The 27,946-nt window shown below is 39.6% G+C and overlaps 1 protein-coding gene across 1 annotated transcript; it reads left to right on the top strand.

The window, feature by feature from the left end:
* The first annotated feature begins 211 nt into the window (after positions 1-211).
* olfml2a (olfactomedin-like 2A) lies at positions 212-27,946 on the top strand. The gene is made up of 8 exons (XM_052094467.1): positions 212-516; positions 13,200-13,463; positions 16,267-16,374; positions 16,461-16,640; positions 18,271-18,535; positions 24,621-24,917; positions 25,250-25,435; positions 25,663-27,946. Exons 1-8 carry the CDS (start codon positions 448-450, stop codon positions 26,265-26,267), a joined length of 1,974 nt encoding a protein of 657 aa, XP_051950427.1. The 5' UTR covers positions 212-447; the 3' UTR covers positions 26,268-27,946.

Raw genomic sequence — 27,946 nt, 5'->3', positions numbered from 1 at the left:
TATCATGATTGTTCTCCCTTCGAACAGAATTTACAATAAAACATTTCTAAAAAGATGAGTTCCGAATAAACGTTATTTAAGCCCCGCACCTTTCAGCCTTCCAAAGCTCTCACACTGGATGGTAAAGTCTTCGAAGGGAATAGGGCACAGGGATGATCACTTCTGAATGGAACACACCCTGGATATCAAAGATGGTGAATGTGGGTGTGTGCGCGCGTGATCTCCACAGATCTGTGCAGAGCGAAGCGTGAGTTGCTTCAAAGTCGCGCGTCATATCATACACAACTCTGCATGACACCACCCTCAAATAATGGAATCGTAAACCTGTATTCTTGTGGATTCAGGCTGCCAGTACCAGGCTGAGGATACAGGTGCATTCAGACTCACCAAATCGTATCATCAGGTGGAAGGCGTGCAAAAAAACGGACTTTCATAAGTCAATGAAAAATGTGGATCTACGCAAGTATATTCACATACGCGCTTCTTTTGGCGAAGGATGCAATTGCTATTAATAAGGTAAGGTGTTTAGATATGTTTAAAAATATATGTATTTCAGGAGGGTGATCATTGCGTGCGGTGCATTTAGCTTAATTTTACGCACAGATTACGCACATCACAGATGTGCAATAAACATGATAATGTTAAGATTTCGGTTTGGTTGAACAAGTGCATTTAGTAGCTGATTTTAGCCTACTAGGTTGGTTTGTTTTCAATATTGGAATGCAATTTGCCTGTTTGCGCATGATGATTTTCTTGCAGAGTTGAATTTTGCACATGAAATTTTGAGCCAAATTTAAAAATTTTGTTTATGGTCTTGTAAAGTATGTTTATTTTTCTTTCCCACAGCATTTTAATTAGTGGTTTATACACACATTATACACACAATTAATTAGAATGTCTATTCATAAAGACACAACAACATACATGGTATGTGGCTGATAATAACACTAAATAAATACTGGACAAAAAAATCTTATTTGAGGCCAATTCTGGTTTTCTTGAGCTTTCAGTGGCAGATAATTGTTAATAAGTAAAATAAATAAAATAACATTTAATAATTCAGCTTTCTGCAAGAATCACCCCAGGAAGACAATGCAGCATATTTTGGCACAAATTCCCTGGCCTAAATTACTCCTGGCACTGCCAGAACTTTCCCAGCTTGAATCCTTGAGATGGCATGGCAGTAGAATTTAATTGGCATTGAAGACCCTTGACCTTACTCCAAATCCAGTTTAGTTCATTTGGGCTAACAAAGTGAGAACCCACAACAAAATTAAGAAAGCAGAATACTTTAATGGTTTCCAACAACAAAAAAAACCTAAGATCAATCTTTTACTCTATGCGCAACCCCCCCACTACAATGAGAGGAAATCACTCACATTTACAACCAAAATCCGCTAATGTGACTAAAATGTATATATTTGGGAACTGGCTGGTAAATGTTTAGATTTCACTCACCAGTGATTGTGTAGTATTCAGCAGTGAGATCACTGCGTGTTGAGAGTAAAAGTTGTTCTATCAGGAAATCACGCAGACTTGTGTGAAATTTAAGATGACATTTATTTGATGAATATAAAACAGAAAATTAATGTCTCTCTTTGGCGTAAGCCCCATCTGGCGGTCTGAAGAAGTTGTACTTGGAACAGTCATATCCTTCCCGGAGATAGGAGACAGTGGCGAGGAGCCTACCCCTGTGCAGGATGGGACTCAACTGGTGGTGGTGGGGTGGTGGAGGTTGCCGTGTTAGCACACTGAAACAGCAATGCGATTTTGTGATCAGACATGCATGTAAACAATGGCTTAAATGTGATTGGCTGGGAATTACCTCACTAATGGAACGATGATATACAGCTGCTAGTCTTCCCGCTAGAACTACGCTGCGCTTACATTTGTGTATAATGTGTGTCCAAAGACGAGATCCACGTGACTCATTTGTCATTCAATAACAACAAACACAACAAAAAATAGACATTTAATTGTGATCATGCATGGCACAAATGAGATAAAGCCATTCTAGCCCTTTCTCATTAACATGCACTCATTACAGATGCTCTTTACAGAAATTATGGTTTTGTTAAAGTGACAGTACCACTTTTAGTGTTCAACAAATCAATGTAAATACTTGTAAATAGGGTTGGGAGTGTTGCTTTTTAAAAGTATTCCACTACAGATTACAGAATAAATGCTGTAAAATATAATATCTTATTTAGTGATTGAATACATGGATTTGTTCATTTTAAAAAGCCAAAATGTGACCAAAACATTCAAATATTCACTGTTTCAAAAGTATTGCCACAAAATGTAAACAATATACTTGTGTGAATGTTTGTGTGATACAATCGCTTACAAACCTTTTCTGTGTAAAGTTATATCCATTTACAACTACGTAGTCATAACGAGATTCACCATAAACCCTAAAATGACCATAAAACGACGATTTAAACAACTTTACAGCTCAAATAACACATGAGTTTTAACAGAAGAATCCATATAAGGGCTTTTATAAAATTATAAGATTCTCATTTCTGCCTTTAAACCCTCCAAAAATTGGCCCCCATTCACTTCCATAGTAAGGTCTTCACTGTAACCTCGATTTTGCTTTTTTTCAAGAAAAGGAGAGACAAGTTGACATTGTTTATTTTTTTGGTAATCAACATTATGCCACAAATGCTGTCGATTGAGCTTAACTGATATTGAACCCAGAATATTCCTTTAATGAAAGAGGTTGCGTTCAATTGCCCATGTTAGAAGGACCCATGTATAATTAAAAGCATTAGCTGGGAGAGAATTTATTTCATTCTGTATGTACGCAAAAGGAACATTATAACTGAAATGTATCCATTTGAATATCGAATCGAAATTGGAATTGAATCAGGAAATCTGTATAAATGCCCAGCCATAATATCAAACTGTGCAAAACTGATGCTGCTGATTTCATCAAAGTTTTTGGACAGGCAGCAAGACAGAAAACCATGACATTTGTTTCAAAACTACCTCCCTGATTGGGTGTGTGAGTGTGTTTTGGGCTTGGTGTCAAGTTTAGTAACTGGAGCAGAGTTCTGCAGGGGATAAAAACAATATGTCTGCTTACACAGCTGTAGCACTTAAGAGCACCCCTCTCTGTCCCACAGAAATATGCCCTACCCTCTGATGACTGGTTGTTTGTGTGTGTGTGTGTGTGTATGTGGGTGGGTTTGGGTGTTTTTTTGGTACATTATTTTAGGTTACAAACTGATAGATATAAGGGTATTATTCTATAAATGTGGTTTATGAGGACATTTGTAGTGTCCCCATAATTCAAATCGATAGAATCTATAGATCATACAGTATAAAAATCATTACGTTTATGGGTCATCATAAGGACAGCCGCACCAACATGTGTGTGTTTGTGTGTGTGAGAGAGAGAGGGAGAGAGAGAGACTTGTCTCATTGTAACTGATAGTCACTGACTTGATAACCCTAACTAATTGTGTTATGTTGTGAAATTTTAATTCTTTGTTGTTGGTTTAATGTGTGAAGAGGTGAGAAGGTCACAAAAAGCATAGTGTTGTGAAAACAAAACCCTATTACTAATGTGGGATAATTAGCAAAAACAAAAATTAATCTCCCAGACTAATATATTTGTTTTAGGCATTTGTGTTGCATATTAAAAACAATGATCACATGAATTTCAATTTAAAATCATATTATTAGAAAAAAAAAAACTATTATCGGCACTACTTGATCAAAAGTCAAGACAGGTCTTGGAAATAGATGCAAGACAGTGGAGTTATTATGAATGGGGTGTGTAAACTATCCCAAAGTACCCATGAGTGATCATGAGAAGAGCGGAGAGAATGAGAAAGATTGAGGATTGTACTGACATGGGGTTGAGAACAAGGACAAGAAAGGTTAGCTGGTGTGTTTTGTTAATATCAGACGTTATTGGTTGTAGTTGCTTTGGGCTTTACCTCACACACTGCCAATCAAGACTGAAGCAGTTCCTGTTTATAAAACAGTTATAACACTTCTACCACAGGATTTAAACTCTGAATAACATGGAACATCTGTGTCCCATTTAAAGCGTCACAACTTTTACCAAACAGTCACGGTAAGGGCAATCACATTTTTATCCAGACCAGACATTGAGCCTCAAAAATCCACATCGGTGCCAATATTCTTTTATATAGAGACTTACATAAGAGTTGATCTTTGACCTTGCTATGTATAGTGAACAAACAGGAAATACATTGGTTATGTGGTGGGAAAAATCTGGCCCTTTGGTGGCTCATGTATTGGGAACTACTGACCATTCAGCACTATTTTAACCTTTGGTATACCATAGCAGATGATGTTCATGTTTATTTGCCATTATGAATCTGGGCTATTTGCAGCTCCTTTGGGTATAATTTTGGTTTTTTTCAACATTAGTTTTCAAGTAATCTGCTGCCAAATAAAAAAATATAAAAAAATGTTTTGCATCCATTAGAAAAAATGGCTTTATAGCTACCAAATCACTGATGTGTGGTATCATTATATTCAATATAAAAATACATTTTATCATCTTAGAAATGAGAGAGGTAGATTAGCATAAACTTTTGATGATTATACTGTTTGTACTATGATTACATGAGCTAAAACAAATAAATATTAAATATTCTAACTTGTAACATAAAATAATGACCTCATTGTCAGCTGTGTATTGTGCAGAATGTCTCCACACTGATCTTGCGGGATATCAATTTTGCCCCGCTGTTTTTGATTTTGATTTCCGGCAAGCAAGCTACTTCAATTGCAAAGGAGTATGTGAAAAAAACCTTTGCTGTTTTGGTATAGTATAGTAGGGCTTGGTATTGATACAGGTTTTTCGATTCTATTCCAATTCACAAGCTCTCGATTTGATTTTGTCGTATTTTTTTCATATATGATTCTACAGTATATCGATTTCTATGGGTATATTTCTGTTTTAATGTCCCTTTTGCATACTTATGAAAGGAATCCTCTCCCAGCTAATGCTGTTGATTATACAGGGGATCAAACTAGATACATAACTAAAATATAAATTTTACTAATTATATATAAAAAAAATCTTTTATAATTTTGGTCACATTTTAGCTTAAATTAATTAAATCAATAAATATGATATATTATTTTTTGATTAGCTTCCACGGTAGCTCACCTGATAGATTGTTGGACTTTGGACTTGGAGGACCGAGGCTCAGCAAAATAAGCAAGCTGACACATGAGACAAAAGTCTCATAGAAGTGACTGGAAATTACATTGTTACTTCAGAAAAGGTGCTTTTCATGTCGCATTTGCTTTTTTGGACAATATCGGTATGGTTTAGGGTAAGGATGTCTGTTTTGTTTACCTCTCATTTGCTTTTTAGTTAAGTTTAGGTTAAAGTTTTAGAGTGGAGATATTTATTTTACTTATTAAAACCTCCATCTAATATTCACCTTAAAAACCATGTCTGATTACGAACTTTTTTCTCGCTTTTGGTGCCCCCCGCTGGACATTTCACAGGGAAATTGCAGCAAAATGTATAATGAAGCATTTTTTGCAAAAATGTCACCATGGTCACGCAACATTCATGAGATCAGGCTGTTATATTTAGTACAAAAGCACTGGACGCTTGTGTCACTCTGCTTGTATGTGTTTGCAGCATTTTAAAGAGACTTTTAGTAAGTGCATTGCTCTATTACACGCACCGGGTGATCCTGCTTTGGCTTTGAAACCGTTTTGATTAGCAGAGCAAAAAATAGACAAAATACTGGCCGCAGTGTGTCTAAAATGTACGTTTCTCAATATCATATATCTGTAGTTTATAGAACTGTTGTCTAAAAGAATTATCAGACTCACAATCTTGCTTTTGTGCTGAATTTTAGCACAGCATTCTTGCTCATGCATTGATAATTGAAGAAATTATAGTATCTGAGATACTGAGTCTCATTTTGTTTTGGGTGAACCATCTGTTTGACTTCTTCAGCCAAAACGTCTCACTGTCATCTCTTGGCTATGGTGAGAAAACAAAGAGATTGAGGTCGAGAGAGTGCTGTGACACATAAACAAGCTCAGCTGGAATGTGGATGTGTGTCCCCAAAATCAACACATTTACTAAGCTAGTTTGGGGCTAATTGACATGTCTGTACTAATGGCACGTGTGTGTCCAGTTGAAACAATGTAATGGAGAGGTCTAGCTGTGTCTTCAGATCTAGATTGTCTTTGTCTAAATGTGATGACTGCAATTGATTCACTTAAAGAGTTCACCCAAAAATGTCAATTCTGTCATCATTTAGCATTATGTTGTTCTAAACTCTTATTATATTGTATACTCTCTTTCTTCCATGGAACACAAAAGGAGATGTGAGGCAGAATGTTCTCGGTCACCATTTACTTTCATTGGATATATATTTAATTTTAACACAATTGGTCTGTTTTGTTAACAGTGATATTCCTTGTTAGGAAAAGTGCTTAAGTTGATGTATTATTTGTTTTCCTCTAGATTGTAATATTTTGTCTTGCAGATTTCTGAAGGCACACTTGATATGAACCGTGACCCCTGGTGCACATCAAAGAGATTAATCTTTGAAATTTCAGAATGCTCTACACAGTTTCTCATGTTGTTTTTAGTGTGGGATGGGATCATCTTGAAATTCTAGCCAGAAACTTACTTTAGTGTCATTTCAAAGCCTTAGATTAAAGAAAGAAGAGCTTTCCATTGATAAGACCTCAATGAAAGAGAGAATTGACTCATAACCTACTTCACCAGGCATTAGGTTATTGGGGATTCAGGAAAGCAGCCAATGTTGACAACTGCTGTTGCCAACTATTTTTGGAAGAAGAATTATCTTATCTTAGCATAGCAGCCCATTCCCTTTTTGGTCATTTGTGAGGTATACTGGTACAGTAAGGCCAAATGTCAGTTTAGCAGGTTTAGATAACAAATGCATTTGTTTCCATGACTTCTAACTGTTGGAATGCCATTTGTTTAACCGATAAGACCTAAACCTGAAGTGTGTAATTTCTGTACCATTCGCATCACCAATTGCAAGGAATTGCATGTTATCAAACAAGTTTCCCAACCATATCTGCCATTGGTTGACAAAACTGAGAGTCTCACCCTAAATTCATGCCATTGGTTGAGTCAACATTGCTATGTTGAGCAGGGTTATGTTTTCCAAAACATTTTTAGCCAACTATGTTCGCAACCAACATTATTCAACCAAAACCGTAGTTCCAACGAACATTCATGCAAACTACAGCTCTCCACCGGTGGTTAGAAGCATAGCTCCTACCATTTTGCTGTTATGACATCATTTGACTTCGCCATGGCTTCTATATCTTTATTCCATATTTATCTTTCATTCTTCCAAGACTCTGACCACTCTTTACATGCAGAAAACGCTGGGGTTTTGCAGAAAGGAGTGTTCTGAAATGCCATGTATGGGAATGCCTTGCATGCATGCATGCTGCCGTTTAAAAGATTAAAGGCTGTTAAGAGAAAGTTAACAGTTTCTGTCATAGATAATGGCTTCTGTGTCTACGTCAACACAAGTGAAGTTCTTATATGTTTTTGAAGAGTGTGCATGTGCATATGTGCTCAAATGCACTGGGAAAATCCTGAAGTCTGACATAGAGGGAAAACCCACCTTAGCAGCACAATGCATCTGTCTTATTGCACAGTGCATGCCGCTTTTGTGTCTTCAGCATCTTTTTCTTGCATTAAACGGCATTATGGTGAACATTTAAATAAGCTATTTAAAGCTATTTAAATTTGATATCCATTTAATCACCGCAGTTATTTCTCCACCCCCTGCGTAATGTCATTAATGACAGTTCTACGTTTACTGTTGAACCAACATGGTTCAAACAATGGATGTGCGACATAGTTACTACGGTTTCAGGAATCAGACTAGCTAGTTAATACGTCCAACGATGCATAGTACTATGGTGGTTAAGCAGTGAGTTACGACATTGTGTGGGAAACTCACCTCAGGTTGGGATGCTTAAACAAACAGAGGACTGTTTGATAGCGTCACAATGTTTAAGGTTTCCTGTTGAATTAACCTCCAAATGGCTTAATTATATTCGACTGCATATTAAGCTTGAAAATGGTAAAGTATTGTAACAATGCAAAAAAATAAATGCATGCAAAGCCTATAAATCTATTTGATAAGAACAGAAGTTTACATTTCTACTGTTTATTCAATGACTCATGTTGTCATGGTCATTTTGCGTCTTTGAATTCAAGATTGCACTTAAAGACTCACCCTCATTAAATGTTGCACCCATAGATATATTGCATATGTGCATGTATTAGGAAATCATTCCGAATGAAGTTCTCTGGAGTATACAAAGAACTGAGTATGCGCTAATGTGTGATGCAGACACCAAAATGACCATAACACACACTCTTTCATTCCAGTTTTCAAGGGGTCTTATTGTCAAAGTGTGCTTATGTTTGCAGGTGCTATAGCACTTTTCACCTAATTAACTTATTTAAACAATTGGAACCATTCTGTAGTATTTTCAACAGAGAATGCAATTTGCAAAGTTTAGCAGCAAACTGACAGACTAAATCTAAATTAGTCCCTAAATCTGACTTGCCTATTAGTCTAAGCATACACAAAAGAACAGCATGGCTTTATTAAATCTTTTCACTTCAAGCTGACAGTAGCCCCATTTTTTATGGCACCCTCTGTGCATTAATCCATGGTTGTCATGGAACTACGTGATTAGCCTAAAGTAGCCTCCTGAAGGACTTAAAATCGAACCCCTTTTAATAAGAGTAATTTTCGACCTGTCAATCCAGTTTATATATAATTAACTTATTGGCTTGACATTTGAACTGCGGACACTTTTTTGGTCTGGTATTAAGATTCATTGCCTATACAAAATATAAAGTGATAGCATAATTTCTCAGAATGTAAATAACAACAGATTGCATGTATCCAAAGTGTCCTTTATTGCATATACATTTATACAATGTGCAGTGCAAGGAATGCATGTTTTTAGTAAGTGTGTTCTCTGGGAACCTAACCATGACTTTGGCATTGCTAGCACCATGCAGCAGTTACAGGAACAGTAGCTATGACCATAAAGACGTTCGTTCACTGAGAGTACTACGTGGCATTTGCGAGATCAGACAAATGGATGTCTCAAAGAGCACCGAGACAGATAACTGGTTCTTAAAATGGAGAAATTCTGCAGTTAAATTCTTTCACTGCCTGTAAGCAGTTCCACATGTGCCGTGGCAGGGCCTTTATAGAGATCTCTAAATCTCAGAAAAGATTGATGAGAGCTCTGATCTCTTAGGGAAAACAGCCTGATAGCACACGGACTGCTGTTAGATGGAAGAAGAGCCAGTCAATCAAATTCTGTAGGTTATGTCATCTGAGTTAACTTTTAACTCAGACTATTGTCTCTTCTCCAGGGTTGGGTTTTAACTGGTTCCCCTTTAACTGTTATTTGGAACTGGAATTGAACTGGCCACACCCCATAGTCATCAAGAAAATGACACAAAAAAACTGTCCATGAGGGATTGTAGAGATAATGGTTTTCAGTACACTACATTGGCAAGTTGTTTTGGGAGACTTATTGAGAAAAAAGCAGCACATCTATGTATCATTACTTTTTTCTTAATCTGATGCTGTCATTTCACATTGGTCTTTTCTGTGGATTTTAATCCCGTGGCTCCACATATTCTTTGAGTATTTACTGCTACTGTTCATGGAACACAATTTATTTGTGCTGTCAATGTCAGACAGGTATTACAAAAGCAAAGATCTCTTCAGCTTTGAAGCACATACAACAGACAACACAAAGACCACAGCACCAAATATGGGCAACCTTCATATTTAACAACACCTGGCTTTTATAAAGCTCATATCAGTCCAATTATTGCTTTATGACAAAAGTGTATCTCTGTAAATAATATTCACATGTATCTTATTGGAAGCAGAGAGAAGTCATTAAAGGTTGTAATAGAGAAAATGAGAAACATTACATGACAGCCTACTTAGGCAGCTGCCTTCTAAAGCCCCAAAAGATACTTCGGTTTGACATGAATGCTTAGCATTCAAACGTGAGCCTGTCAAAATATACTTAATTTGACTGTTTGCACATACACAGACTCGAGTTATACAAATACTAACACATTCTCACACCCCAACTCGTCACATACGGATGCTAGGGCAGGACCCCTTGGCGTCACTTATTGACGCGCTGGGTGTACCAGTTGGAGGGCCATTGTAGCCTATTCCTTTTTATTTTTATTGATTGCGGTCTCGACTCTCGACCCATTCGCGGCGTGAGCTTACCCGAGACGTGAAATTTCAACGCTACACGCTCCGGTTCAGAGATATGTAGAACGGCGTCATTTTACGACGTGTCCGGGTTTTTAAACCTCAAAAAACAGTTGGAGGGCCATTGTAGCCTATTCCTTTTGATTTTTATTTATTGCAGTCTCGACTCTCCACCCATTCGCGGCGTGAGCTTACCCGAGACGTGAAATTTCAACGCTACACGCTCCGGTTCGGAGATACATAGAAGTCTATCGGACTACCCTGCGCGTCGAAAAATGACGGCAAAGGTATACCTGGCGCGTCAATATGTGACGAAACTGCCCAAGCGTCCGTATGTGATGAGTTGGGGTGAGAATGTGTTGCAAATACAGGTATCTCCTGACCTGAGGTGGGTAGAGTAGCCAAAAACATTACTCAAGCAAAAGTTAATTTACGTGCTTCCAAATGACGAGACTCACACTCAGCCTGCAGAGAGGACAGACTGCTACGGGCCACTTGCAGATCTGACACACACAAACACATACACAATAAGAACCAGCAGCTTATTCATGAAAATCATTAAGAGTCCATAGTGTTTTTTTAGTTTTCTACCCTCTTTCAGACTCTTTAGCTCCTCCTCCTTCATCCCTAACGCTTCAGAGAGTCGATTCACTTCTTGTTACGCCCTCTCAAGAGACTCTGGTAGCGCGGGTCGGCCGCTAATCGCAGGGTTGGCGGTTCGATTCCTGGCCCACACGACTCCACATGCTGAAATGTCCTTGGGCAAGACACTGAACCCCAAGTCACTCCAATTGGCAGGCAAGCACCTTGCCTTGTTGGCGAGTCTGCCGCCATTGGTGTATGAGTGTGTGAATGGGTGAATGGGACATAGTGTAAAGCACTTTGGTAACCTCTAAGGTTAAAAAAGGTGCTTTATAAATGCAGACCATTTATTACATATTATTATTATTATTATTATTATATTGGAAATTCATCATTCACCATCATGTTATTCCAAATCATATGACTTTCTTCCATGCACCACAATTAATGAGATGTTAAACAGAATGTTAGCCTTAGTCACCATTTACTTTCACTGCATGTTTTTCCATTCCATATTTTAAAAGGGACTGAGACTGTCAGTCTCTAACATTCTGTCTAACATCTTTCAGATTCCACAAAATAAAGATAGTCACATGGGTTTGGAACAACATGTCTATCCACTGCTTTAGCAAGTTAATGTGGTAGATCTGCTTCGCCCGTCTCCTCAGCCGGCGGACTCTCAATCTCATGGTGGAACTCATGTACTTTAGCAGGGCAGGAGTACACACGCTGCTGGGTGCGTGGGGCCTCTACTGCATTTATTACTAAAGTCAGTAAATGGCCATCTTCTTGTTGTTCTCTGCCAAATGAACCCCCTTCCGTCCCCTGTTGGAACAAATAAGAGTAAACATTAGGTGGAGGATTTGTCAACTCACTATCCTTCTCGCTGTCCATAGCAAACAGAATCGGCTGCCTTGGAGTTCACCCTGCGATGTTTACCACGGCAGCTGGCAGGATGGATGGTTTGGGCCAGTACCAGTTCGAACCCTGGCCAATCCCTTGACCGCAGCAGTGGTACTGGCAGATCCCTGATGATTCTTACTTCCATGGGCCAGGATCCCAGCCCCGGCGCGATAGTGACTGACTGGGCCAGGATGTAACTGGTATCACAATGAACGCAGTTAATGGGAATCATTGATTTACAGGTGGCCTGAGGCAAAACAATCTGAGGTTGAACCAGGCTCACGGAACTCCCAGTCCAGCGAGGCTTTCACTCGATGACCCTCAATCTTTACTTCTCTTCTGGTGCTCCCTGGGGCACTGGCCAATGGACAATACAGCCTGCCAGCCAAACTCGGGTCAGTAGGTATTGTTTCCTCATGTACAGCGTGAGTTATTGGTCTGTTTACTGGTCGCGGGATGTCCTCCAGCGGTCGCCTCACGGTCAGAGTAAACACGCCAGCTCTCTCTCAACCGTCATGGGCCTGCGCCGCCTCCGCCAGCTCCATGGCTTCTACCAGGCCAGCGAGGGTCTCTGGGTTTCTCATTTCCTCTGCTCTATGATGTACCTGTGACAGGGACTGCAAGAGTTTATCTATGACCACTTTTTCTGCTACTTAGACAGCGGTGGGTTGTCTTGAGAGAAGCCACAGGTGTGCCGGGTGAGATAACTGGGCTACCTGCACAGCAGTGGAGACATTATACGATCATTCATGAGCACTGCCCCGCACACAACGGTGAAAGCCCCACCCATGCCAAGATATCCTGCTTGAGTGCACCATAGTTAGCAGTATTAATAACTACAGGGACTTCTGCTGTAATAAAGGGCAAAGAATTTGTGCCCACTCACCCCTCCCATTCAGCCACCATTTCAAACGTATGTGAATATGCTTCCACATCATCCTACACTTTTAGCTTTGTGATGAGCTGATTAGCTCTGGCACGGGGTGTGGGATCTGGAAATGGGGCACCGCCACCAAACGCAGCCGCTCCAGCACAATGCAATTATTAAAACATTTGTTGGAATTTTAGGAAATATTTGTGCCCTCAGTTTCGAGTGACGGCTAGTTGATAGCCCTCAAAGCACACTACGGAAGATCAGCACCCGATCTTCCGTAGTGTGCTTTGAGGGCTATCAACTAGCCGTCACTCGAAACTGAGGGCACAAATATTTCCTAAAATTCCAACAAATGTTTTCACATGCAAATGGGCTTTGTGGCAAACTGCTTCCTGCAAATTTGCTGCATGTAAACAAGTTTGCAAGGGGTGCTATATGTTTAGAATCTTGGTATGACATGATTGCTGGGCATTTGTATTATTTTGTGCAACTTTTGTAGATTTCCTTTACTTAATCTGTTTACTTAATCTCTCCACTCACTCTCTTTCTCTCAGATTTTCGGTGAGACTGAGCCAGTCAGGATGACTTCTGAGGGCTCAGACTGCCGCTGTAAGTGTGTGATGCGGCCGTTGAGCATTGAGGCATGTGTGAGGCTCCGTGACGGAAGCTTGCGAGTGGATGACTTTTACACCGTGGAGACGGTGAGCTCAGGCTCTGACTGTAAATGTTCCTGCACGGCTCCTCCCTCCTCACTGAACCCATGTGAAAATGAATGGAGAACAGAAAAACTGAGGAAACAGGCTCCTGAACTACTCAAGGTAAAAACTACTACTCAAAGTTTTCCTTCTCAGATCAGGGACATTTGATTTGATATTGAACTCTTCTTTGTTCTCTAATGTAATAATGTAATACAGAAGTATACAGAGTTGCAATCCGATGTCCCATCCCTAAACCTGACCAAATAGTGTAAGACCTTACCGTACCCAGAGCATAAACATTACAATGATATTAATGTTAAAAGCACCGCTGTGTAATACGGAAGAAAATGACACTTCAGTGTGTTCATGAAGCATATGTGATTAGTTGATGTATGAAGGCCTATTCACACCAAGACTGGATTTTCGGTATGAATATTCTTTCCGAATAAGCTTTTAAATGGGAAAATTGGATCCTCATTCTATATCTCACAAACAGAAAACTCTGAATTCAATGCAAATTTGTAGTAAATAAATAATATAAAAGCTATAAACACATTGTTTCTTTTTTTAGAATATATATGTAATACCTCATATTATATAATATAACAGGTTTTTTTTGTTTGTTTTTTGTATTAATGTACATTATTTTAGAGTCGTGCCCCAGAATAAATGTTTTTAGAACAGCGCCACCTACTGTACAGGGGTTAAATTATTTTTCATTTTTCTTTGTTTCAGTCTCGGTGTGAATAGACCATTCGTCAGCAGTTCATATCGCAAATTCGTCACAAATTTTGTGTGAATAAGCCTTAAGTCATACGTTTTTTTAACTACTGAAGTCATACGAATAGGTACATACTGTATTCACCACCTTGTAGTATTGTGATCAATTCTTATGATACTATGTTAGTTTTACTCTTAAAAATGTATGAATGTCACTGCATTATTTAACAAAATATCAAGCCAAGTGGCCTTTATTTTCAAGAAAGATAGCACAAGAACACTTTACAAAAAAGTCAATCCACAAAAAGAGGTTTGTTAGGTTACTCTGCTAGGATACCTGTGTGAACTCGAGGAGAAATTACCTTGACCATGAGAAATGGCTTGGTAAAAGTCATTTGTTTGCAGATGCATATAAATACATATTTATGAGTCCCTGTATGTCATTGAGAGCTTACTTTTAAAGGAATGTTTCAGGGTAAAAAAACAAGTTTAGCTCTCTACTTAGGGACAAGTCAAAAATATTTTCTGTGGTGCTCACTGCCAGATATGGCAACAGCACCACCCTCAACCGCAAAGCCCTACAAAGGGTGGTGCGAACTGCCAGACACATCATCAGAGGTGAGCTTCCCTCCCTCCAGGACATATATACCAGGCAGTGTGTGAAAAAAGCTCAAAGGATCATCAGAGACTCCAGCCACCCAAGTCATGGGCTGTTCTCACTGCTACCATCAGACAGGCGGTATCGCAGCATCAGGACCCGCACCAGCCGGCGTCATGACAGCTTCTTCCCACAAGCAATCAGACTATTGAACTCTTGATTTATCACGATACATATATCAGCACCACGCTTTATTAGCCTCAGACTGGACTGGACATTTTATACTTCTCTTAATAACACACTGGCAACTGACTATCAACCAGCAGCTGAATGTCAACACAACACTTCATATTTATTTCCACTAATTACATTTATTTGTATTGTATACAGTCATCTTATTTTGTGTATACTGTATATTGTATATTATTAGGTGTATATTGTGTTGTGTATAAATTAGATATTTATTGTAATTGTCATACTGCTATTTTGCTTGGAAACACACCCAAGACTTTCACCCACTGTTGCACTTGTGTATATGGTTGAGTGACAATAAAGGAATTTGATTTGATTTGATTGACAGCATGTCACATAATAATGTTGATTACCACAGAAAAGTATGTCGACTCATCCCTCAATTGGTTAAAAAAAAATAAAAAAATACATTGACAGACAAGCATGTTGTTCCAGACCACTTTTACTTGCATTTGAACATTCCTTTATACGTGACAGCTGATTGGAGAGTATAAAAGTTTAATTAGTGTTCATTTATGACATACTTATAGCAAAGAAACAGTGCAATCCATTTATCCAAAACTTCATTTAGTGAAACGTCATACTGTATGTTTTAGAGTCATGCAGATATACAGTACTGTGCAAAAGTCTTAGGCACATAAGATGTTTCACAAAAGCATTTGTCTTAAGATGTTTATTTATATCTTCAGCTTTTGTGTGTCAATAGGAAATGTTAGACTCCCAAACATCACTTTTGCAAATATAAAATATAGAATTGAAGAACAGGGAGCCCTGCAACAGATGTCATGTCCCCCTCAGAGCCCATCACTGAACATTGTGTCAGTCTGAGATTACATAAAGTGACAGAAGCAATTGAGACAGTCTAAATAGATAGAAGAACTGTGGCGAATTATCCAAGAAGCTTGGAACATCCTATCTGACAACAACCAAGAAAAACTGGTGTACCTAGGAGAATTGGTGCTGTTGTAAAGGCAAAAGTGGTCACACTGAATATAGATTTAGCTTTTTTTATGCTTACTGGACTTTGTATGATATTAAGTGATAAATGGAAACTATTTATGTCATTATTTTTTAAGACATCCTCACTGTGCAACATTGCCTAAAACTTTTGCACATAACTGTAATTTACTTTTATGTGGACCGTGTGCTATTACAAAGTAGACACAGATGCAAAGGTTTTATGTTAAAGAAAACATGCAGAGACCCAACAGGTCCGAGTTACATCAATTTCCTCCAGGTTTTAAGTTTCAACTACAGTGAGGACATTTGTCATGAAGCACTGCTGGATACGTCTTAGTAACCTATGGCAGATTTTCAAACAACCATCATTAATTATACTGTGCTTGTGTCTAGCTCCATTCTATGGTGGATCTGCTGGAAGGAACGCTGTATAGTATGGATCTAATGAAGGTCCATGCTTACATGAACAAGGTTGTGGCTCAGATGAACACATTGGAAGAGGTAAATCTTCCACCTAATTGGATCTTCATGTTCGTTAAACATTCAATAAACCACAAGTATGTCACTGTTTTAATTATCTTTTTCAGTCCATAAAGACAAACCTCACTCGGGAGAATGACTTTGTGAGAGACAGTGTTGTGAATCTGTCTAATCAGCTGAAGCGGTATGAGAACTACTCTGACATCATGGTCAGCATCAAGAAAGAGATCTCCAGCCTTGGACTACAGCTATTGCAGAAAGACGCAGCCTCTGACAATAAAGCACAAGTAACATACTAGATTAATCAGATTTTCTCAATTTTCTGTTAAAAAAAACTCCAGCTTAAACCAGCTTCAAGGCCCTTGCATACTTTAATATAAATCTAAGAAAGCACGGGTGTGATGTTATTTAGAACTAAATCTGGCCAAAATGAAGGTGTTTGAGATTGTTTCAGAGGTTCAAAAAGCTCACCAGGACAAGCTTTTAGAAAAGCTGCTTTGGACAAGCTGCTGAACACCTTCTTACTGCCATTGGTCCAAGTCCAATGTGACCTGGAGCTCCAACTACTTTTAGGACGTCAGATTTTTTCAGTTATATTTTTCAGTCAGTTACAATCTGTCAACATGAACACACCTGGGTGCAGATTTATTAGCGAACTGGTGCAAACGTACCTACATCTGTACAATCGTTTGCATAGACGTAGAGACATTTTCCAAGAACATGTCATGCAATTTTCTTGTTTTTTGTTTAATTAGACTGCAAAAGGAATCAAATCTACTCAAATACTCTCAAGTTCCCATTCACTCTCAATTGCCCATGTTTGAAATGCTGCTTCACTCATGTGCCAACTGCAGCTGAAAGCCATTCACACATCTGCCTCTCTAATCATCATTCTTTTGTCTGTATTCTACCCATTAACACTTTTATTCACTTATATTTGTAGTAGTATCAGTGTCTTCATAAATTACAATAACGGAGCGTAATCAGCGCATATAAAAAATTAATGTGTTAGCAACATGAATGTAGAATGTAAACATGACAAATTACTCATCTACTGCATTTATATTACTTTAAATCTTCATCGAGTGGTTAAAACAGTGGTTTTTTTTACTCCTAGATTGAGGCACATTGATAACACATTTGAATGTTTCAATTAATGTTGTGTTTTACATGCTGTCCTGTGCGTCCTCATATTTAATGTACAGGTGAAATTTATTCTAATTTTCTGAGATTCTGAATTTGGGGTTTTCATAAGCTGTAAGCCATAATCATCAAAATTATATCAAATAAAGGCTTGAAATATCTTACTTTGCTTGTAATGAGTCTATATAATATATTAGTTTCACCTTTTAAGTTGAATTACTGAAATTAATGAACTTTTGCATGATATTCAAATTTTTCGAGTTTCACCTGTACATCTAAACGCGTCCCACGTGGTGTTGTTGGTGTCTGAATGTTCATAAACAATATACCGTTTCTCAGCTTTTTCTTTTTGGCTCTGAGCAAAGAACGAAGAATAACTTCTTATTGAGTATAAGTTAAGATTGCTTGCTTGTCTTAGCTGCTCTCCCAACTTGGCTAGTTTTAGAGGGGTTTTGGGCACTTCATTTTGTCAGGCTGGAAGCCCAGCAAGACTAGGTTATCATATACCAAAAGCATCGCAAGCTGAAGGTGATCCTGGAGACCACTGATGTATTTACGATGCTTTTGGGAAATGCAGTCCAGATGAAGATCAGTTTGACCTGGCTGGGGGACCATCTTAAATCATCTAAAACCAAATAAACCAGCGAAGACCGACAAATCATTGTAGGCTGGTTTGAGCTAATTTTTCAGCAGAGATAATGGCAAACATACACACACACACTCGCAATCACATAAACAAGATCAGCCTTGTAATCCAAAGCTTTATGATTCCAGGGCACAGAGATTAAAAAGTCCAAAGAGGTCATAAAACCACCCAACAAGAAACCACCAGCTGCCAAACCTCCACCCAAACAGCCTAAAGACAAACCTGTCAAGCCCAAGAAAGACACTCCTGCCAAGTCACCTAAACCTGCAAAGCCAGACCCCACCACCAAAACCAAGACCTTGGGCCAGACTGGAGTCATCAGGGGCATCACCTACTACAAAGCATCTAAGAAGGATGACTCTGATTCACATTCAGCTGGGAAAGGAGAGAGGGGTATGGAGACCTTCGTGTCATTCAGTACATGCACAGCACATCTGTGTTCAATTCATGTTCATAAAGGTGTCAGGATCCAGTCACCTTTGTCAGTTATGTTTATTGTGGCGTCACGATCCTGACACTTATGTTTTGTGTCTCTGTGTGAGCACACAGCTTTGGTTGTTTTCCTTGCTGTGTGCTATTCTGTCTAGTCTGTTTTCCATGTTCAGAGCATGGTGTCTGGATCCTTGGTCAGACTTGATCTTGTTTGTGAGTAAGGATACAGACACTCATACTCTATGTCTTTGTGAGCGCATGGCTTCATGTTCGTTTTTGGTTCTCTTGCCATGCGCTTGTGTCTGGTCTTGTCTTTTGTTGAAGCACATGGCAAATGATGGCTTTGTTGCCATGTGCTCTATAGTCTTGTCAGTTTGTCTTGTTTGTTAGAACATGGCTTTGTGTTTGTCTTGCCATGTGCTTCCCCAACTCTGCCTCCACGTTCGCTCACTATTCTCCCTCGTTTAGTCCTTGTTTATGTAACTAATTTTACTACTCATGTGTCTTGATGCCTATAATTTGTGCCTTCTTTCCTCATGTTTCTGCTGATTGTTATTTTGTATGTACTGCAAATGAGTTGCCTTGTTTTTGTTCAAATGATCCAGTTGGTCCTGTCTTGATTTTGTATGAGTTTGTTGGTTTCTCCCTCGTGGGAGTTTTTGTTAGCTTTTTGTTCTTTTTATAAAAGCCCTTATACTCTCTGCGTTTGGTCCTTCTCAACAAACCGTGACAGAATAGTCTGGCGTACCATCGTCCCTCCCTTCTCAAGCCCAGTCCCCAGTCATCCAATGGCCCATAAACAAAGAAGGAGGAGGAAGAACGCCGCTGCCTCGATCTGCCCAGCTAACCACCAGGAGGTGGTGACCTTTCCCATTGCCAAACGCCAGGAGGCGGAGGAGACTGCTGTTTGCCACCAGGAGGTGGAGGGTGTTACTGCTGCTGACCGCCAAGAGGTGGCATTCCCACAGCAGTGCTTCCGATCTTCCGGAAGAGGAGAAGGGCTCCTGTTCCCCAGTCCCTGCCAGTGCTCATGACCACGGGGGCTGTTCCCCAGTCAATGTCAGTGTTCCCATCCACGGTGGCCGTTTCCCAGTTGCTGCTAGCGCTCCCAGCCACAGAGGTCGTTTCCCAGTCTGTCCAGTCCCAAGTGGCTGCCACACAGTCTGTCCAGTTCCCTGAGGCCGTTGAGAAGCCTGTCCTGTTCCCTGTGGCTGTCAACGAGCCTGTCCAGTTCCCTGTGGTTATCAAGTCTGTTTAGTTCTCTGTAGCCATCAATGAGCCTGTCCAGTTCCTTGTGGTCATCATGTCTTTCCAGTTCCCTGAGGCCGTTGATGAGCCTGTCCAGTTCCCTGTGGTCATCAATCTGTCCAGATCCCCGAGGCTGTCGACGAGCCTGTCCAGTTCCCCATGGCTGCCATTCAGTCTGTCCAGTCCCAGCTGGCCACCACCTTGCCTGATCTCCACCTGTTCCCTGGGATCACCCAGTCTGACACTTGCTTAGTGGCTACCACCCTGCCTGACCTCTGCTTAATGGCCACTGCCCAGCTTGACCTCTGTCCAGCAGCCGCTGCTCCGCCTGTCCAATAACCTGTGGTTGCCAATGATCAGTCTGCCCAACTCCCTGTGGCCACCAATGACTTGTCCTCCCAGTCCCCTCGGGCCACCAAAACCCAGTCTACCCAGCTCCTTAGGACTCCTGCTCAGTCGGTTCAGCCCTTCAGGGACCCTGCCAGGTCTGACCTGTCCTTTGGTGCTCGGACTTTGCCCTTATCTTCGGGTCCTCAGCCCATGATGCCCTGGATTTCTGCTCCATTCCTTAAGCCACCTCCCAGGCTGCCGGACCCACCCAGCAACATCTCAGATGTAGTTACTCAATAATTCGGTTCACTTATAACTTGCATCTAGAATGGCACCGGAGGAGCATTTTACCAGAATTTGAATAAGAAGCAAATTAAACTACTGTTAACTTGCCTAAAAGCAGACACATGCAGGATTTTCTGGAGATTTCAGAATGTTAAAATAAAAGCCAGATTGGTTTAAAGGTGCATGATTGAGATATATCCATCCATCCATCCATCCATCTTCAACCACTTATCCGAAGTCGGGTCGCGGGGGCAGCTGCTCCATCAGGGGGCCCCAAACTTCCCTATCCCGAGCCACATTAACCAGCTCTGACTGGGTGACCCCGAGGCGTTCCCAGGCCAGTGTGGAGATGTAATCTCTCCACCTAGTCCTGGGTCTTCCCCGAGGCCTCCTCCCAGCTGGACGTGCCTGAAACACCTCCCTAGGGAGGCGGCCAGGGGGCATCCTTACCAGATGCCCAAACCACCTCAACTGACTCCTTTCAACAGAAAGGAGCAGCGGCTCTACTCCGAGCTCCTCACGGATGACTGAGCTCCTCACCCTATCTCTAAGGGAGAAGCCCGCCACCCTTCTGAGGAAGCCCATTTCGGCCGCTTGTACTCGCGACCTAGTTCTTTCGGTCATGACCCAACCTTCATGACCATAGGTGAGGGTAGGAACAAAAATTGACCGGTAGATCGAGAGCTTTGCCTTTCGGCTCAGCTCTCTTTTCGTGACAACGGTGCGATAGAGCGAGTGCAATACCGCCCCTGCTGCCCCGACTCTCCGGCCAACCTCCCGCTCCATTGTCCCCTCACTCGTGAACAAGACCCCGAGGTACTTGAACTCCTTCACTTGGGGCAAAACCTCATTCCCTACCTGGAGTACGCACTCCATCGGTTTCCTGCTGAGATATATTATTATTATAATTTCTATACAAATTATAACAATATTTAAGTTGAATGGGTTCCTAAAAATAACTGTGTGAATAAAAATTTAACTGATTTCTTAAAACTAAATTGAACAAAAAAAAAGTCCAGATACATGCTGAAAAAATGGGAGGAAGGTTGGAGGGGCCTTCTTTTCTACTAATGATTTATACTGGAATTACTGTTAATTTTGCTACTACATGATCCAGTATACCAGTTAACAATAACATTTATCTTAATAAGCTACACATTTATATTTAAATAATGTGTAGTTAGAGGTTTGTGTTTCTTCACATATTAAAGAGCACACCCAATTAGTTCCACATAATAATATAAAGATATTCTAAACTGATTATGCAAAAAAAAAAACACTGGTATCGGATTTGGTATCAGCCGATACTGAGATATCCGGTATCGGAATTGGATCGGAAGTGAAAAAGTGGTATCGGTCCATCCCTAGTATATACTGCCTATGAGTTGCCTTGTTTTGTTCCAGTTGTCCAGTCAGTCTTGTCTTGATTTTGCTTTAGTTTCTCACTTGTGAGAGTTTTTGTTTGCTTTTTTTTTCTTTTAAATAAAAGCCCTTTTAATTGCCTTCTGCATTTGGGACCTTCCTCAACAAACCATAACAAAAGTCCTTTTTAGTATAATTGTATTAGAACCAAAAGTCTGATAAAATGCCAGAAAAGGTCTACATGTACAGACTAATTCCAGATAATTAGTGATGCTTGCTATTGCTCATATTTAGGGTTAGTGATTTAAAAAAAATTCCAACTCTAAATATGAAACTTTGCCCCATACTGTTGCTCATCCTGCTTAATTCGTGCTATGTACATGGATGATGCCTCAAATCATGTATGTTATTACATTTGTAAGTGATTGGCTTTTCGAGTTTTGCCTGGCTGACGATAAAACCGGCTAAAAAATTCCACAGACTTGCACTGAAGAAATATCTCGGACCAGAATATCATCAAGACTTAGAGCTCTTGGGCTAGTAAGAAACCACATAGCAACCACCAAGGACAATCTAGCAACCTCATAGCTGCACACTAAAAACACTCAGAATACTAGGCAAAGCCATGGCAAGCTAGGGTTGCCAACCTTCCCGTAAAACAAGGATTGTCGCTTATTTAAAGATGTTAATTATGCTTTCCGAATCAATACTGGATACGATTTGTCCCGTTTTTAAGCTTGTCCAATGGTTTTGTGTTGAAATCCTTAAAGACAATTGATTTAACCTTAATATTCATTGTAAAGTTTGCCTACGTTGGTAAGGGACCGTCCGAAAAGTCCACACATTGTGCAAAAACATGCTAAAACTGCAGAGTGTATGGTAGGGGACCGTCTGAAAACATCAGCTAGCACCACCCTTTTTACATCTTCAAAAGTAGCAACCCAGTGGCAACCACAGACAACACCCTGGCATTGTAGTGGTGACTTTTGAATGGAGAACTACCACACACACTCTCCAAACATAAAAATCTAGGTTGACTTGTTATTTTTGGTTTTATAGTCAGGACAGCTGGGTTTTTGAGATATAAGGTCAGATTGTGTGCACCTGTATCTTTATGATCCAAGGCTCTAAAAAAACAGTAGTAAAATGTTACAGAAGGTATAGGAGCCAAAAGTTAAGAGAAACATTTTATTGTTTATATTTCACAAACCCCCTGCTAAAGACCTCTTGTAAGACTGGATCTCCAACATATCTTCTATAAAATCCCTACATAATCCCTTTAATCTCATAATTTATTCCTTGTTAAAATACTTTGGCAATTATGACCAAAAGAATAGCCCATGGTTAGGAAAAGGGATTCTCATCTTGTGAATCTTGACCTGAAATCTGTAGGTGGTGTACTGAGGGAATTCTGTAAAGACTATGAATATGGATTTGTTTTGTAGTTTTGGGGCATGAATACATTATTTAGCTCTGTCTCAAATAAATATTTTTTAGAAATGTTAGTTGTTTTAACCCTTTAAATCCTTCTTAACCCTTTAAAGACAATCAAAATATCAAAAACTAAACACACAATGTAATCGGATGCATTCGATAATCCACATGAAGCACAATGTGCACACAGCATATAATGTGCTATCTTGCTAAAAACATGTTAGCTTTCCTTGATCAGATAACTTAATCCGAAATGATGTAGTATGTTGTCCAGCATCATGGACGCTAAACCAATAGCATTAGGATTCAGATCGCTGCAACCAGAAGTGAAAGTCATCCAAATATGGGTAGAGAGGATTGTTCACTCTAATAACATATTGGTGCCAGGAAGACTCGATTGCTCAAATAACACAGAATAGAACTAAATGAGATCTTGTTACTTATGCCTGCATGCTTTAGAGAGTGAGCATACCAGTAGTCATTGTAATTTCTTTTCTTTTTTTTTTGTAGAGTTATAAGCCTTTAATTTTGAGCATGCCACTGAAACAGGAAATCTTTAAAAACACCTTCAGAGTTTAAAGGGATAAAAATGAAACTTATGTCACCATGTACTCACCCTCATGTTATTACGAACCTGTATGAGTTTCATTCCTTTATTTAATGGACCAAAAATGTGAAATTTTAAAGAATGTTCTGGTTGCTCTTTTCCATGAAATTAGCAACTTTAATTTCAAACTATTCCTTAAACAAAGTTAGTGAATGACTTCGAAAGATGTGGAGTATAGTGCACAAGTCATATGGACCACTTTATGATAATTTTATGGCGCTTTTGCTTGCAGAACATTCTTCTAAAAATCTATTTTTGTATTCCATAGACCATAAGTACTCCACTGTATTTCTATGAATTCTGACAGCAATCTCAGCAAGAAGTCTCAGAAGGGATGCAATCATTTCCATAGCTTGTCCAGAAACAAATGTAAAAAGATAGCATGCGGAGAAGAGAATATAATCTCATAAAGTTTGTTGAGGTCCAATAATATTAATGATCCTGTGTCCTTGTATGACAGATACCAATGATGGAGTGATATACTTTTGTCTGGTCCCCTCTCCTGTGCTGATGTCTAGATGTTTAATGTTCCAGACAGTCCCACAGTGCAGGAAGAGCAGGCTCAGATTAAGCTCTCTCTTCTGACATTGTTTTAAGGAGATCTGTTGAACATGGCATGAGATGAAATGGGGTTTGTTTAGGAATGTTGAATCCAAACATTGTAGGAAGTGCAACATCTCATCTTGATGTGAGGCAGAGAAAAATGAAATGCCTGGGGTAAAACTTTGGATGAAGGGTTGTAATCGGCCTATCAAACCCTCCCTGTCTTCTGCTTTTCAGAAAACCCTGCCAAAACCCACGCTGTCCACCAAAGCGAGGACAAAGGGAGTCCAGAGCTTGTCTTGGAAGCCTCTGAAATAACTTCGACAGTACCGCCAAGATCAGCCACCACCACAACCACGCTCATTGCTATGACAACAACAAGCACCACACAAGCAATCACCAGTGATGAAGCGCTCATGACGAACTCCACCCTGTCCTCACCAGCACCAGATAAATCAGTGGTCACAGAAACTACAGGACTTAACGCCAAAGAAGGAAAACCCAATGTAGGAAAGTTGCAATTACACAAAGCAGGTACAGTTTCTTCAGCCATTTCTCATAACTTTCCCTACAAAACCAGCCTAAAGTGGTTTTCTGGTCTTAGCTGGATTAGGCCAGCCTGGCCAAGTTGGTTTTTAACCTGACTTCAAGGCCGACCAGCTTAAAAGTGCCCAAAATCCCCAAAATGTTTTAAACCTTCAAAACCAGCCTAACCAGCTCAGCCAATTTGGTAGACAGCTAACTACATTGGATTGGTTTAATCTGTTTGTTTTTTTCCCAGCTGGGTTTGAATAAATATATCCATCTTTTACACACAGGACATACTGTAAGTTAATTCAAAATGTACTCTTTTCTTCTTTGAACAGGTAAATCTGTAGACTGTGAGGGGACCATAGCATCAGTGGAGATGCCAGAGAAACATCACAGTTATGGACGGAATGAGGGAGCCTGGATGAAAGACCCAGTGGCAAAGGACAACAAGATCTATGTGACCAACTACTACTATGGCAACAACCTGGTGGAGTTCCGTAACCTGGAGAATTTCAAACAAGGTAGGAACACAGTAAAAACCAGGAGTGGGAATTCACAAAGTATTTATTGAGCCTGGTAAAAGCACAGTTTATTTGCACGCTCTGTTTTAGAGGCTAATTTGCAACATGATTTATGCAGTTCAGGCATTGTCGCAAATGCACCCATAAAAAATGCTTACTGCAATAATCACACCACAATTCTGATCTGAATGCTATATATGATTTTTAAATATCTTTTTTAATCCTAGGTCGCTGGAGCAACCTCTACAAGCTTCCCTACAATTGGATAGGAACTGGCCATGTGGTCTACAATGGTGCCTTCTATTACAACAGAGCCTTCACCAAAAACATCATCAAATACGACTTGCGAATGCGCTATGTGGCAGCCTGGACTCTTCTTCATGATGCAGTCTATGAAGACACCACGCCCTGGAAATGGCGAGGCCATTCAGACATCGATTTCGCCGTTGATGAGAGCGGTCTCTGGGTGATTTACCCAGCACTGGATTACGACTACTCGCAACAGGAAGTCATTGCCATCAGCAAGCTGGATCCAGGCGATCTATCCATGAGGAAGGAGACCACATGGAAGACTGGGCTGAAGCGCAACTCGTATGGAAACTGCTTTATTGTGTGTGGCGTGCTGTATGCCATTGACGTCTACAACCAGAAAGAGGGCGAGATTTCATATGCCTATGACATGCACACAAACACGGATGCTGCCCCTCGTTTGCCATTCACAAATGTGTACGCCTTTGTAACTCAAGTAGACTATAATCCCAAAGAGAAGATGCTGTATGCCTGGGACAATGGCCATCAGCTTACATACAATATACACTTTGTAGGCCAGTGAAGTTTCATGTCTAAAATCTGATCTTGTTTAACCCACAAGTGTTTGTGGGCAAGTGGGGCATCAGACATTAATCAGACAAGGTGCATAGGAAAAAACAAGAGCGGTATTGAATTCCTTCTGCTACAGGGAATATGTGTACGTTTTGAGATGTTAAAATACATCGTATTTCCCAGAAAATTGTAAAAAACTGTGGATCTGTGATGCTGTCAAAACATTATTTGAAGCAGGACCAGTGGCAGATGGGTGGAGTGTTTAGGAAACCTGTTTGAAAATGAGTTGGTTGAAAATTGGTGACACTAGTGGTGCAGAAATTACACACTTCACACTTTAGGTTGAGTGCTTACATTTTGGAAATATATTTTTCCCCTTAACAAAAATGTATTTAGGGAGATGGATGTCTCTTTTTATGTTGCTCATAATTAGGGCCCAAAACTTTGTACAGTTTAACAATTCGAAGTTATAAACAATCATTGCATGTGTTAAAACAAGGGTAGCCATCTTATACAGCTTTATACAGTAATGCTTTTTTTATTTGAGGTTTAATTTGATGATTGCATGTTTTAGTAATTTCATTTAACAACAACAGAACATATTTTTTGACATGGTCATTTTAAATGGGATTTTAAATGTTATGTTAATGTCTTTTATTTTTAGTTATTCACTTTGTAAAATATGACATTTTCACTGTAAATATTTCCAAGAATTTATACAAAGTTATGTTATTCATATTATAAGGCTGAGATTTATCAACCCCAGGTATTTAAGTTACATTTATGTGCAAAATTACAATTTGTATAGAGTTGCTAAAATAAACTCACTCCTAAATTATGTTGGGTTAGGAGTCTTTCTTTTTGTGTTGATCTTGTCATCACTATTACTATTGCTATTCCTATAAAATGTAGAAGTTTAACACCCTAGCATCATGGCGGGGATATTATTTATTTACACCTGTATATATAGAGTTGTTACTAATTTGCTGTGTGATTTTACTAATTACTAACATAAGGTCTTATGTATGCATATACAGTATGCTCTATTCCAGTGGTTCTCAATTGGTTGTGCTCAGAACCCAGATTTAAATTGGACATCTAATGATGATCAAACACAGTTCCAAAATTATTGTTGTTGTTGCTTTTGGACACAAGTAAATAAAAATGAACATAAAATATTACTACATGTTTTAATTAATCTATTACTTGTAATTAATCAATCTTAACATGAAAAACTTTTGGAAAAACTAAACAGACTTGTTTTTATAGCTTGATTGTTTTTTATTTTTATTATTGTTTCTTGAATTTTTATTGTATCACAGTGTTTCCCCTAGGATTTGTTTCAGCAGGATTGTTGTGCATGTGTCCCTGAGCCTGCAACACTGAACCGTATTAATGCACATTGGTGAAGGAATAACTTAAAGGTGCACTCAGTAACTTTTTGTATTTGTGTCATCTTGGACTTAAACTGACACCTAGTGGCTTGGATGCAGCATCATTTAAAATCAATAGTTCTCAGTTTCAGATGCCATTGTAGAAATTGTGTATTCACAGTAAGTCATGATTACTTTAATCAATGAGTGAAAGTGTCAAATAACAGGACAGTTACTGAGAATAAGCAAGAAGTATTTGACTGGTCATGTGATTCTAACATGACAGCCCCCATGTGTGGACCCTCTCCATGCAGAA

Source organism: Xyrauchen texanus, chromosome 27 (assembly GCF_025860055.1).
Source record: "Xyrauchen texanus isolate HMW12.3.18 chromosome 27, RBS_HiC_50CHRs, whole genome shotgun sequence".
Taxonomy (NCBI): Eukaryota; Metazoa; Chordata; class Actinopteri; order Cypriniformes; family Catostomidae; genus Xyrauchen; species Xyrauchen texanus.
This window is presented reverse-complemented; position numbering and strand designations above follow the sequence as displayed.

Coding starts and splice junctions, on each gene's coding strand:
- olfml2a (XM_052094467.1), top strand. CDS start 448: ATGTGGATCTACGCAAGTATATTCACATACGCGCTTCTTTTGGCGAAG. Junction 16,375..16,460: donor AGATGAACACATTGGAAGAG/GTAAATCTTCCA, acceptor TATCTTTTTCAG/TCCATAAAGACAAACCTCAC. Junction 16,641..18,270: donor CCTCTGACAATAAAGCACAA/GTAACATACTAG, acceptor TTATGATTCCAG/GGCACAGAGATTAAAAAGTC.